The sequence below is a fragment of the Brassica rapa genome, chromosome A06 (assembly GCF_000309985.2).
Source record: "Brassica rapa cultivar Chiifu-401-42 chromosome A06, CAAS_Brap_v3.01, whole genome shotgun sequence".
Lineage (NCBI taxonomy): Eukaryota > Viridiplantae > Streptophyta > Magnoliopsida > Brassicales > Brassicaceae > Brassica > Brassica rapa.
Genome location: NC_024800.2, coordinates 18,935,426 through 18,951,242, shown reverse-complemented (window position 1 = coordinate 18,951,242; position 15,817 = coordinate 18,935,426). Strand labels below are relative to the sequence as shown.

Sequence of the window (15,817 nt, the reverse complement as noted above, 5' to 3'; positions counted from 1 at the left end):
GAGATTAGACATCCTTCAGATGCGAAGGCTTGGAAACATTTCCAGTCAACATATCCAGAATTTGCGGAAGAGAGAAGAAATGTTTATCTTGGATTATCTACTGATGGTTTCAGCCGGTTTGGAAAGCATGGAAGACAGTATTCTCTATGGCCAGTTATCGTGACCCCGTACAACTTACCGCCGAGCTTGTGCATGCGACGAGAGTTTTTGTTTCTCTCAATTCTCGTCCCCGGTCCAGATCATCCTAAAAGATCACTAGATGTGTTTCTTCAACCACTGATATATGAGTTGCAACAACTATGGGCGCAGGGTTTTGAGACATACAATGTTTCGTGCAAAGAAAACTTTCAGATGCGGGCAGTACTTATGTGGACAATAAGTGACTTTCCAGCATATGGTATGTTATCTGGATGGACAACACATGGGAGGCTATCATGTCTATATTGTCAAGATGACACATGTGCTTTCCAACTAAAGAACGGAAGGAAAACGTGTTGGTTTGACTGTCACAGACGATTTCTACCACCTGATCATCCATACCGCAGGAGTAAGACTTCGTTTACGAAGAACAAGCAGGTGTTTGATGGTCCACCTGAGGAAGTTAGTGGGGAAGATTTGTTGAAGTAGTTTAGGGATTTTGATGCAGAAAGGACGCCAGATGTAGGTGGACATGAAAACATTCGAGTCAGTGCGGTTGGAGAGCTACATAACTGGCACAAAAAGAGTATTTTCTGGGATCTGCCATATTGGAAGAGTCATCTATTGCGGCATAATTTAGATGTCATGCATATTGAGAAGAACTTCTTCGACAATCTGATGAACACAGTCCTTAACATCCAAGGTAAAACGAAGGATAATTTGAAGTCAAGGTTGGATTTAGTCGATATCTGTGATCGTTCTGAACTTCACGTTGATGAGAACGGTACAGCCCCTTTTCCCATTTATCGGCTGGATGGTGCTAGAAAAGAATAGTTCTTTGATTGGATTACAGATAAAGTGAAATTTCCTGACGGATATGCATCAAATTTGGGGAACTGCGTTGATAGAAGGGAAGGAAAGTTTAGTGGCTTGAAGAGTCCTGATTGTCATGTAATTATGCAGCGCCTCCTTCCGTTTGCTTTTTCAGCATTATTGCCACGTAATGTTCATGAAGCAATTGCAGGGATAAGTATTTTCTTCCGCGACTTATGCAGCAGAGTAGTGACTGAAGAGGGTATTAATAATTTGAAGACAAACGCACCAGTCAGCATGTGCAACCTTGAGAAGATATTTCCTCCATCATTCTTTGATGTAATGGAACATCTTGCTATTCATCTCGCAAGAGAATTGAAACTTGGTGGTCCTGTGCAGTACAGATGGATGTATATTTTTGAGCGTTATATGCATCATCTGAAGAAGATGGTCAAAAATCAAAGCAGGTTGGAAGGATCTATAGTGGCACAGGTGATCAATGAAGAAACTGCAATCTTTGCTGAAAATTATTTTCCACCAGAAGTGCATACAAAACACCGAAGACCTGCTCGGCATGATGACAGAGGGGAGAGAGCAACATATCATGTTACTGTCCCAAGCATGTTCAAGGAAATAGGACGACTTAGTGGAAAATTCACAAATCGCAAACTTACGGACATTGAGCACGCTCATTTGCAAACATATTTGCTCACCAACTGTGAAGATGTTCTACAATATGAAAGGTACAAATATTTTTTCATTTACATTGTTAGATTAATATTCAATAAATTTATTTCATACTGATAATATTTTTGTATATAGTGTATATATGGCGGAGTTGCGTATGACTCACAGGCATGCAACAGAAGATGAGCTTCAACAACTTAGAGATAACGGATTTGCTGTGTGGCTTCGTAGTTATGTGAGTCATATATCATATTACCCTATGCAAATGAGTAGTTTAAATTTAATATAAACTAATTAACTTTTCACTCATATATGTTTTTAATTTGTAGGTGAATGATGGTTTGGCCAGAGGTTTTGTGTTCGATGATTGGATACGCGAATTTGTGCAGGGACCAAACTATGTGGTCAAATCATATCCAAAATTTTGTACGCGAGGATATGCATTCACAAGGAAAGGTCATTCTAAGACAACATATGATGCTGGTGTTTCATCTTTTTCCGGTGACGATGTCTACTACGGCAACATAAAAGAAATATTGGAAATCCAATTTCCTGGAATGGTTGGATTGCGTTGTGTAGTATTCTATTGTGATTGGTATGACACCACCCCAGATAGAGGAGTGAAGATTGATGCGTTTGGTGTTACATCAGTTCATTCGCGGCGGAAACTTCAATACTATGATCCCTTCATTCTTGGTTCGCAAGCTGATCAGGTATGTCAATCTATTCATAATTTTTTACCAATATAATTAATTAATGTTATATATTTTACTAATATTTGTATAATTGATATGTATAGGTGTGTTACATCAGTTACCCTCGGGTGACGTACAAAGATGATCCATGGGTCACTGTAACGCAAATCAACCCACGAGGACGAGTGGATGGAACTTCTGATGATGATGAACCATTGCAACCAGAGTCTACCAGCAACGCCCAGGCAGTTGAAGATTTGGCAAATGTTGAACTCGTTGAGGATTAGACTGAGTTTGGACTTGATGTTGTTGTACATTCGGAGCCAGAAGTTGAGGTTGGGGAGTTTGATGAAGATTCAGAAGATTCGGATTAGTTTTTTTTTTTTTCTATTGGTCCGTCGGAAATCCCTCGCAAAATACCGACGAGATAGCGACGACAAAGAGTTTCATTAAAGTTTGGAAATGTCCTCGGTAATTCGTCGCAATATACCGACGACATTCCGACAAACAAGACGAGTTCGTCGGAATGTCGTCGGTATATTCCGACGAATTACCGAGGACATGTGTTTTTAAAAAATTTCCAACATAAAAATCTATAAATTTATATGCCAAAACTATGAAAATAATACATAATAAGTGTTTAGTATAATATTAGATCGCAACCGTTCAAATATAATAATTCATTAAAATATTTATGTATACATATCACATGTTTTCATAACATCTCATCTTAACACTCATATACTTATACAATCATATTCATCTAATTTTACACTACAAAAAATATTGTTGTGTAAATTCGTGTTATAAAAACATTTTTATTGTTAAATCTTTATGCAAATACTATATATATTATCAAAGATTTGGATTTTGCATTTAGAAACTTATAACCAACCCTTAAACACTAAGTCGTCGGAATTCCGTCGGAAAGGGTCGTCAGTATTCCGTCGGAATATACTGACGAACTAAATTCCGTCGGAATTGTAATTTACCCGGGAAAACCAAACCGCGTGAAATTTTCGCGAACCGCCAATTGGTATATATTTAACGGTACCGACGGAATACTGACGAACCCGTGTCCGTCGGAATTGTTAAATATAATTACCCTTCTTCTTCCTTCTTCATTATTTCTGCCTCCGGCTCTCTCTCAATCCTCTCCGCGATTTCTCTCCCTTTCACGGCGATTCCGGCCGTTCTCGAGCCCCCATCACCGGCGAATCATCTTCTCACCCTCATATCTCTTCCCCAAACCCTAAATCATGTAAGAATCATCCCAACCTTGTTTTATCCCAATTTTTTAGGGTTTTGGAAGTTAGATCTCGGATTTTAGGTTGTTTGATTGAAATTTTTAGGATTGAATGGATAGTTTAGGATATATAAGTTAGGATTGTTGTTTGGATTGTTGTTTAAGTTTTTTTTTGGAATTATTTTGTGTTTTTGTTAAAATTCAAAACGTTTTACTGTTTTTAAAACGTTTTTTGATTTTTAAAAACTTTTTTCAAGTTTCCAATAATAAAATATGTATAATAAAACGTTTTTTAAAAATTTTAAAAATATTTAACAACATTTTTCTATAATTATAAATTTTTTATAATTTTGTATACATATATATATATATATATAAATCATGTATAATAAAAAAATTTAAAATTTTTATAATTTTTTATAAATTTCCAGTAATAAACTATGTATAATAAAACATTTTTAAAAAATTTTAAAAATATTTAACAACATTTATCTATATTTATAAATTTTTTATAATTTTGTATACATATATATATATATATAAATCATGATAAAAAAAATTTATAATTTTTTATAAGTTTCCAGTAATAAACTATGTATAATAAAAGGTTTAATTGTTTTTTTTAAACGTTTATAAAACCTTTTGTAAATATATAAACGAAAACATTAAAAATAGAAATGATTTGAAAAGATTTTTGATGTATTAATTTTTTTTTTAGGTCCGAGGATGTACCCCGCCCCGCAGCCCGTCTTCGACGTAGTTCGGTGAGCAGTTCCCGTGCATCGGGATCGTCTCACGAACAAAACTCGATTCCCGCATATATTCCCGCTCCAGCTCCCGCTGCCCCTCCCGCTGCTGCCCAACAGGATCCGGGTCATGCCAGTTGATCTATTGGTTCAACAACCAGGTCGAGAGCATCTCCCGGTTCTCCATCCCAACCCACGATGAGGACATAGCACTTGGTTAGTATTTTTTATTATTTGTAGTATTATGTTTTTTTCCATTAATTAACTTGTTAACTAACTTGTATTTTTTTTAAAGGTTCACCAAGTCGAAAAATGGCATTACCAGGAGCATCAACCAGATGATGTACTCCATGCTTCGTTTTGGATATTCAAAGTGGAGTGTGATTCCTTTCGAAGAACGAGAGTTGTGGTTTCGTCAGTTTGCGGTAAACTCGTCATTTTTTTAAAGTATTTACATTTTTTAAAATATATTTACTTATTAAATTATGTTTGTTTTGTAGCAAGAGTTCAACTTGCACTCCGATCTCACGGAAACAGTCCGTAAGAAATTCAACGAAAAGGCCATGGACTCTTATACGAAGCAGATAAACGCGTGGAAGACAGTTTGGCAGAAGAACAAGAGGCCACGGTTCATCAACGGGACGGTGTGGGAGCAGTTGATAGCTCATTGGGAGAAGGAAGAAACTGCAGAGACGTCTTCTAGGAACTCCAAGAACCGGAAGAGCGATCGTGGCGGGAAAGGTATGTATGTGCACAACCTCGGCGCTTGCTCTATGTCTACTAAGGAAGATGAACTTGTAAGTTTTTTTTAATTATTTATCTTTATATTTTTTAAATAAATATTTTATATATTCCTTGGCTAATAATGGCGGTTTTTTAGATCGAAGAAAATGACGGTAATCCCGTTGATCGTCTCCAACTCATTAAGGTGGCTCACACTAACAAGAAGACGGGTCAAATTCAGGATCTCGTGATCAAAGGTGTCGTTGATTTGGTGGAAGCTGAAATAGCAACTCAATCTCAGCCTCTCTCTGATGACGGCGATTCTACGGGAGCTTCAACCAACTTGTCCCTATTGCAAATAAATGAGATGGTTGAAAAGGTAATTTTTTTTATTAATATTCTTTTTTATAATGTCGATTACTAATTTGTCCATATTTACTAACTTTAAATATTTTTGTAGGCGGTTCCTAAAAGGAAAGGAGGCCGTTTAGTTGGGTTGGCCCGCCGTGCTTCTTCGTATCCGGCGTCTTCTTCGCATGCTCTGTATGCCGATCCCATGATTCTCGAGGAGCTACATGACAAAGATGAACGGATTGGGGCATTGGAGGAGCAGAACACCACTATCCTTTCTGAGAATGCCACTATCCGTTTGGAGAATGCCACTATCCTTGCTGAGCTGGCATCCCAGAAGATGTTCAACGCCGAGATAATGCAGAAGCTAGATCGTTTGATGTCTTCGAGTTCTTAGTTTTTTCCAGCTTTTTAAAACTGTCTGAATGTTTTTTTTTTCGTTTTGCATGAATTTTAAATTTTCTGAATGTTTTTTTCTATTTTGGTTTGTATAAATTTAAATTCTATAATACTATTAGTTTTAAATTTCAGATTTTATTTATTTATTAATTTATTTATAAAAAATATATATAAAAATGCAAAATTAATTCGTATTAAAATTGACATATTCCGACGAACTGAGGCCTCGGCAAATACCGCGGACTGTGATTCGTCGGTAAATACCGACGGACTAGGATTCGTCGGAAATTACCGACAGACAACGATTCGTCGGAAAATACCGAGGAATATTGATTCGTCGGAATTTACCGACGAAACATAGTCCGTTGGTATTTACCGACGAATCATAGTCCGTCGGTATTTGCCGAGGCCTCAGTTCGTCGGTATCTTCGGAGGATCCGTCTCCGTCGGTATATAGTTTTTCCGATGAACTCTGGTCTCGTGTGTCCGCATCGGAATATTGTCGGAAGTTCGTCAGAATGACATTTCTCGGTATTCGTCAGAAAGTCGTCAGAAGGTCTGACGAAATTCCGACGAATTCTTTTTTTCCGACGAAATGATACCGACGAACGCTTTCGTCAGAAATTCGTCGGAATAGGCATTTTCCGACGAATTTCCGACGATTTCGGCCCTCAGAATCTTCTTGTTTTCTTGTAGTGTTTGGTATGCATGCGTGCATGACTAAACTAGCTCTGATGTGATAATGGTGCTGTCCCTTGACTTTTATGAATGAAGCTTCGATGATGTGGCTGTCTCTTGATTTTTAACCGATGGGTTTTCCAATTTTTTAGTAAGAGATTTTTGAGTTTTTGATCAATCGCGTTTGATCTATGAATAGTTGACTGTCAAACGTCTACTTCATCTTCCGCTTGAGTTGGAGATATGTTATCTCGTTGCTTCCCCTAGGTGAAGTTTAATTCAGAGTGATGGCTCTTCGTGGTTCAGGTCGAAACTTGTCTTATACCTCTTTTCGCATCTCAAATAATTGGAACTTTCAACGTTTTTTCGCTTATATTCTAGCTTCCACTATTGTCTTTGTTGATTAAAAAAAAAAAAGCTTCCACTATTGTCCAGTTTCGCATCTCTATCGATTGTATGTGCGCTCAGTGGCGGAGCCATGTTGTGTGAGAGGGAGGCATTTGCCCCCAACAACTTTTTAAAATTTCATGTTAATTATTGAATAAATTTAATATGCCCCTATTGTTTTTAGCAAATATACTTTTAATCCATTGACCAATTTTACTTATGCCCCCAACAAATAAATTATCTGCCTCCGCCCCTGTGTGCGCTCCAGAAAACCTTTGTAATCTAGTCATTTCTTTGTTATGTTTATGTGATATTTGTTGGTTTTTAACTTTGGCTACGAGGGATATTGTTCATCTCACCAGCTTCTGGCGCCGGAAAAAATATCTTTACAGGCTTTGTATATGTCACTGTTTAATTTTATAAAATTTCATAAGATAACAAAAAAATAAAGAAGCAAGATATCTTTTTACTCAATGCTCTATAAATATATAAATACAAATAATATAAATAAAAAAAAACATAAAAAAAATTGTTCTTTAACTATGCTTTCAATTTCGATTTTTTTTTTATAATTTTTTGAAACTATTTTGAAATTTTCCATTTTTTACTTTTAAAAATTTAAACTCCACTCTCAAAACTCTACCATTTAACTCTAAGTCATAAATCTAATTAGTTAACCCTAGATATATATTTTTACTTTTTAATAAAATACTAGATTTTAATCCGCACTTTAAAAGCGCGGGATAATATACATTGTAAGAATCTAATAAAAGATCATCAAATTTTTTGTTAAGAATAATAAAATGGTAGTCCACCTTTTTAAATCCATTTTTTTTTTAACAAACACATTTACGTCTCAACTTTTTGAACTCATTTACTTTTAAATTCTTAATAATTTTATCCATTTAGTCCATGTAATTGTATTGATCATCTATTTAGACTGGTTTGGATTTATTTTGAGTGGCCAAAATCATTTAAATTTTAGAAAAATATATTTCTATTTTATTTTTGTTATACATTGATTTAATTCATTTCTAAAAAATTAAAAACAATGTTTAGATTTTTTATTTTGAAAAAATGAAAAATTAAATCAATGTAATTCATGTATAAAAATTTTAGTATCTAGGTTGTCATGCTTAGTGGGTTCAAAATAATGTAAATTTAGTTACAAAAACACAAAATAAAAGTTAGTAAGAAAATTGAGACGTGAAAATTTACATTGTGAAAGTGAACTGGCTTTCACGTATATCAAACGAATTTAAATAATTTTCACAATAATTTCTAACCTAGATTTGAGAATATTCAATAAATTTAAAATTAGATATGATTGTATATATATATATATATATATGCTATTTATAAAGTCATTTTTATTAAGTATAAAAAATGTAGCTGTAAATGATGTGATACATTTGGTATACAAACGTTTTGTAGGCAAAATTTGTTTTGCATGAAGATAATAGTATATGTATAACCCCTATGTTAACTTCTGTAAGCTTTCGTTATATTTTAGGTTATGTATAGTTTATTGTTAAAATTTAATGGTTTAGGTTTGTATAGCTATGAATTTTTGCTTCCAACAATATTGAATTGTAATATAGGGTTTATTGTTTGTAAGTTAAGGTAATGACTTAGGGTATATAAGAGAGGATAATTTTCGATTGGTTTTGTCATATAAAAGACAGTAATAAATGATGCAATGTGATTGGTCGCTAAATACTTGCTAACAGCTGATTTATATTTCTAGCCAATTTAAGTTAATTAAAATTTTAATACTAAGATTTTATATTTCGATTGGTTTTGTCGTATAAAAGACAGTAATAAATGATGCAATGTGATTGGTCGCAAAACACTTGCTAACAGCTGATTTATATTTCTAGCCAATTTTAGTTAATTAAAATTTTAAAAATAAGGAATGCAATTATCTTGTAAATATGATGAAAACCTAAGGGCATAATCCAAAATTTTCAAAATAGTAACATGTTTTAATAGTATAGATTTTTTTTTTTTTTTTTGTGTACTATTTTTGGTGAACAAAAAATCTAAAAAAGACTATTCTACGAGTTTCTCAAATTTTACGCTAGACTATAACATGTCAAATTGTAAATATATAATTTAGTATCTAATAGGTCGTAAATTGTGGAAACACCACAACATATTAGTAAATTTTTGAAGGCTTCTATACTTAGGTCTGGGATTAGAATTCCTTACTGTAATTTTTTGGAGATTATAGGATGTGAACCTCATCGGAAGTTCCAGAGTACTATAGGCAAAGTCGTTTGTTATGGTCGTCTGCTATTTGAAAAAACATGTTCATCGAGGATGTCGTACATGCAGAACCGTCCGTCGATTCAAATATTTTGAGGAGAGTTTCATCGTAAAATCCTTATCCGCAGAGTTTTTCATCAATATCACATATGTTAAAAATAGTCGATTATCATATATAATAGAGGTAGAGATTATATGATGATGTAATATGTTTACCTAGTGTTGAAAATAACTCATAAATAAGTAAATGTTAAAATCTATACTATACAAAAGTTGAGGCTATAAGCCATTGAAAGCGTCCACGTAGGATTTTAAACGACCAATCTTATTATGACAAATCAACATTTTAGTTTCTATTTCTAAAAATGTCAAAATTTCCAAAAATCGTTTATTTCAAAATAAAATATAAATCAATTAAAATATGGTAAATTTACAAAAGTCAAATAATTATATATATGTTAACTTAATATATAATATATTTTCTAAAATCAACATAAAATATCTTACAAATATAATATAATTAACTTAAAAATGCAAGATATTTAAACAATTAGAACCATAAAAATTATGAAACACTTGATTTTTAAATTTAGGCTATATGCTATTGAAAATAATCAATATTATGATTTAAAACACATAGGATTTAAAACAGCTAATCATAAAATGACAAATCATTATTTTAGTTTAATAGTTTCAAAAATTTCAATATTTCCAAAAAATTGTTTATTTCAAAATAACATAGAAATAAATATAAAATAAGGAAACCTAACAAAGGTAAAAAGATTATATATAAGTTAACTGAATAAATAATAAATTTTCGATTTTTTTTTTAAAATGCAAGGCTTTCAAACAATTATAACTATAAAAGTTCAAAACATGTAATATTTATTGTTATTAATAAATTAACAAAATTTATAACCAGTATCAAACAAGGTAAGTTAAAAAAAGTAAAATATTAATAATAAATTAACTTAATATAGAAAATATTTTCCGAAATTTAACGTAAAAATAAATACAATATAATAATAATTAATTAAAAATGCAAGACTTTCAAAACATTATAAGTAAATTAATTTAACTCATGATTTTCCAAGTTTAGGCTATATACTAATGAAAATCTATGCTATATAAAAGTTGAGGCTATAAGCCATTGAGATCGTTAATATAGGATTTTAAACAGTCATATATATTTGACAAATCATTTGTTTTCATTTATTAGTTTCAAAAATGTTAATATTTCCAAAAATTGTTCATTTTAAAATAGAACGTAAACCAATATCAAATTAGTTAAGTTAACAAAAGTAGAACATGATAAATAAGTTAACTTAATATATAAAATATTATTCAAAATTTAGCATAAAAATATAAATATAAAATAATAATTAATTTAAAAATGCAAGACTTTCAAAACATTATAAGTAAATAAATTTAACTCATGATTTTCAACTTTTAGGCTATATGATAATGAAAATATTCACATATAACATGTATTATGTATAAGTTGAAGGTATAAATAACTGAAAATGTTCACATAATATTTTTAAAACACCCAAAATATTCTAAATATCATTTATTTACTATATAAGAGTTGATACTATAAGTCATTAAAAGTATACACAGAGGATTATAAAAGACCAATCAAAATATGGAAAATCATAATTATAATTTACTATTTTTTAAAATCTAAAAATTCCAAAAATAATTATTCAATACAAAATAGAATTCAACATAAAATAAGGCAAACTAATAAATAGAATGAAAATAACTTAAATATATTAAATATTTGGAAATTTAACAAAACAAATTAACGAAAGTAAAATAAAATATAAAGAATATACGATTTTTAACTTGCAAGAACACAAAATAAAATAAACTATTCAAAATAAAATTTCAAAAAGTGTATTATCAAAATAAAAAGAAATCAATATCAAATGTATTTTCTTTAATAATATCCAAAAGAAAGAATTAACAAGGAACACATAAAAAAATATAGGGTTTGAAATGAAGATAATAACAGTGAATGAAAACGAAAAACATCCGCGATGGAAAGTAACCATACAAGTCGAAGACAAAATCTAATAGACAAAAAATTCATCACACCAAACAATACCAGATATACTAGAGAATAATTCCAAACTACATGATGAATTCTTATTGAGAAGCTCTTTATTGAGTTACGTCGAAGAAAATATTTAGAGAACAATGTTTATAAGATAGTGAAAAATAAAAAGCCTAATGCCAAATAAGTTAGTTAAGATTGTAAATAAAATTTATAACAAACACCAACAACAAGTTAGCATGAAAGATAACATAAAAATGATAGAAAAAACAATCAATATGAATTTATCAATATAACTATAATATCTATGTACTATAATCAACAAATTAAAAACATAGAAATTTACAAATTTTGAACATTTTAAAAAGGTAAATTATAATATATTGTAATAATCATCAGCACTTAAAAAACAATTATCAAAATCATGTAATAGTTTTAAAAGAATCTTAAAAATCTTTATGTAAACTCCAAAACAAACAAATATTAATTATTATACCAAAAATAAATTATAATATATTGCAATACATTATACAATCATACAAGCTTAACTACAATACAAATAATCAACTGAATAAAGTAGAAGATAAATTTAGCACTTTATATTCTCAATATTATTAATTCAATAAATAAAAATGTTAGATAACATTTGTTAAATTCATTATATTTACTTTACTTTCTATATTATCTTACAAAGGCAGTTTAATATTAACTAAAGTTCATCAAAATATTTATAATGATTAAATTTTAAATCTAAATATTATTTTATCTCATAATATAAGCCATTGAAGGCGTCCACATAAAATGTTAAACGACCAATCATATTATGACAAATAAACATTTTAATTTGTTATTTTTAAATAAGTCAATATTTCCAAAAATCATGCATTTTAAAATAAAATATAAATCAATTTAAATATGGTAAACTTAGAAAAGTCAAAGAATTATGTATAAGTTAACTTAATATATATATATATATATATATATATATATATATATATTCGAAATTAACATAAAATATCATACAAATATAAGAATTAACTTAAAATACAAGATAATTTAACAATTAGAACTATATTAAAACACGTGATTTTTAAAGTTTAGGTTATATACTATTAAAAATATTAAATATTATTCAAACACAAATATGATTTAAAATAACTGATATGACATTAGTTTAATATTTTTAATAATGTCAATATTCCAAAATTTTGTTTATTTCAGAATATAACAGAAATCAGTAACAAATAAGGAAAGCTAACAAAAGTAAAAAGATTATATATATAAATTAACTGAATATATAATAAATTTTCGAAAATTAATAAAAAAATTTAAACAGGTAACTTCAATTTTTGGGTTATATGCTATTGAAAATATTCACAAATAACATATACTATATACAAATTGATGTAACAAATTACTGAAAATGTCCACATATTATTTTTAATCACCGAAAATATGCCAAATCATTTTTTTTCAATTTTCAATTTCTATTAATGTCAATATTACCAAACATTGCTTATTTCAAAATAAAATAAATTAATATATAAAGGTAAACTTAAAAAGTGAAAACATTATATATAAATTACCTAATGTGAAACAGATTTTTGGAAATTGAAATATAAACAACTAACAGAGATAATTATTAAATAAAAATTGAAAAAAATTCAAACAATAAAATTGAAATTAATATAAAATAAAATCTATACTATATAAAAGTTGAGGCTATAAGTCATTAAGGGCGTCGACGTACGATTTAAAACCACCAATCATATTATGAAAAATCAGATTTTAATTTTTTAAAGTTAATATTTCTAATAAAACTAAATTAATCTTCAAAATAAATATTAACATTTTACAACTTACTTAAAAAAAGGTAACTCTTATAGTATTATAGAAAACCAAAATAAAAAGTAATATTCACAAAATAAGTTAATTTTAAAATAATTAAAATATAAAAACGTTTAAAAATATTTACAATATATAATCTACTATATAAACTGTCAGCGTGATTATAAATAGTTATTGTTATGGTCGGTTTATGAAGAACAAACTGGCGGCCTATGTGGACTTCCCGATAGATGGTCTTGAATTGTCAAGCTACTTCTCCTACACGAATGTCATAGGACTTGTTGTTACATGCTCTATGCGATTAGCAATCACTATGGGAGCATGAGAGAGGTGGTCATTACACTGCATGTATATGTCCATGAAAGTTGATAAATATATATTATTATTATATAAAAGCTGATGTTATAAACGATTGAAGGTGTCCATGTAGAATTTAAAATGTCCAATAATACTATGACAAACCATTATTTGAAATTTGTTATTTTTTAAAGAGAAATTCTCTAAGATAGGCATTTTTATATTTTTACCCTAAAGTTAACTAATCTAGACCTAGAGTTTAGAGTTAAGGGGTAGGGTTTTGGGAATAGAGTTTCAAATTTTAAAAAATTTTAAATAAAATTTTAAAATTTCAAAAGAAAATGGGCTATTTTGGTTATTTTTTTTCTTGAGAGCTATTTTGTGACAAAAACTTAAAAATGGCTAGTTGAGAGAATTGCATTTTTTAAGTGTCAATATTACCAAAAACTGTTTATTTAAAATAAAACATAAATCATTATCAAATAAGGAAAACTTACAAAACTAAAAAAAGTATATATAATATATTTTCGAAAATTAACATAAAACTAAATAACAAAAAAAAACTAATTAATTTAATCATGCAAGAATTCTAAATAAGTATAACTACATAAATTTAAACCATTAATTTTAAAAGTTTAGGTTATATGCTATTGAAAATATTCATAAGTAACATATAATATATATAAGTTTATACTATAAATCATTAAATTGCCTTTTATCAATCAAATAAATTAACATAGTTATTTACTCATCAACAATTAGATTTTAATAAATTTTGAGACAATTGGTTAAAAAAAAATCATAATCCAAATATTCATTTAACTAACCAAACATGTTTTTATGAAACATACCTAAATATTTTTATAATCTACAAGATGTTTTTAAAATTAGGTCACTAATAATAAATCGAAGTACATGGTAACTCTTTTCCAATAAAAGTAACTTCTCAATCGAGGAAAACATTTTGTGAACCACTAAAACATCATAATCCCACCACTAATTTATACTGTAACTAGATCAAGTGGGAAATACAAAAAATTTAGATATGCATAAGGATTAATCTTTTATGTCATTCAAATAGAAATACATATAAAATTATCGTAAAATATTTATAACAGCGTTGTATTAGTTAATAAGCATCGAACAATCTATATAACGCTTTTAAATTTTTTATTAAGAAACAATATACACATGTTTATAAATAATTTAATACATTTACATATACAAACAAACTGATATCTAAATATTAGTTACTTAAAGGGTAAAATTGTATATAAACTTAACAATGAAAAATAATAAAGCACACTTTGAATAAAATTTCATAGAAAAATGTATATAAAACGATTTATATTTTATTATCTTAATATTATTATAAAATAAAACTAATTACTAATAAAATATGCATAGTAGTGTATAGCATAGTATAGTAGTGTATATGTACTGAGAAATCTATGTAATACTAAAATTATGTACTTATAAGAAACTATAAATAATTAAGTAACAGTAATTTTATTTTTATAATACAAACAAATAAATAGCTAAGTTTAAAATGAACAAATTTATAAAACAATACAAATGCGAAAAGATCAAATAATATTAATAAAAATAATTATTTAACAAAAATTATCCTTTTCTTAAAAAATATTACAAAAATAAATTAAATTATTAAGGCAGACTCGCGCAGTAAAATCTAGTAATATTAAAAGTGGACGCAAGATTACAAAAAAAAAAGAAAAAAAAAACAGTAGCTTTCTGTTTGTTTCATAGTTTAGCTTTTTACAATATATGCGATTTTTAGAATTGGAATTTTCTTAAAAATGACAAAATTGGATAGACTCATTGGGATTATTTTGATTACAAAGTAGATAACTCGATTTTTATATAAAAGGACATAATATATGTATATGTTAATCGCAGACGTTAACTGAACAAAACTATTCTTTTCTAAATGGAATTAGTTGATCAGCCAAAAACATAATCTCATTATTTGGTTTTAGTTCTAATTTTTAATATGGTCTCAAAGTTTTTATGTTGTCCATATTCAAATCACAAAATTCACAATCCAGTTAACAAAATTCATCCTAAATGATAATGTTTATTAGGGAAATCATTTTTTGGATTAGTATTGATGTAATCCCAAAAATGAAAAAAAAAACATAGGATTCTTAATTAACTATTGTAATGATTGATTGATATTACGTGCCACCATTTAATTTCTAACAACACATGATGACCACAAAATTATTTAAGAAGAATAGTATCATCTTTTAGCAAAAATAAAGAAATAATCATAACACAATTGACAAAACAAAATGCCAAGTCTAAGACAAGGCAGCATTTTTATTAACTTTATTCGTACAATAAATGGACCAACCTATTTTGATAGAGGCAAGAAAGGAGTGTTTCACCTAACTACTAATAATTCATCGATAAACTCTCAACGACGTTTTTCTTATTATGGAGAGAAGTGTAGAAATGGGTT

The 15,817-nt window shown here is 28.8% G+C and overlaps 1 protein-coding gene across 1 annotated transcript; it reads left to right on the top strand.

The window, feature by feature from the left end:
• Positions 1 to 1,051: 1,051 nt before the first annotated feature.
• Positions 1,052 to 2,895, top strand: LOC117134580. The gene is made up of 3 exons (XM_033292981.1): positions 1,052 to 1,694; positions 1,774 to 1,873; positions 1,968 to 2,895. Exons 1-3 carry the CDS (start codon positions 1,096 to 1,098, stop codon positions 2,385 to 2,387), a joined length of 1,119 nt encoding a protein of 372 aa, XP_033148872.1. The 5' UTR covers positions 1,052 to 1,095; the 3' UTR covers positions 2,388 to 2,895.
• Positions 2,896 to 15,817: the final 12,922 nt, after the last annotated feature.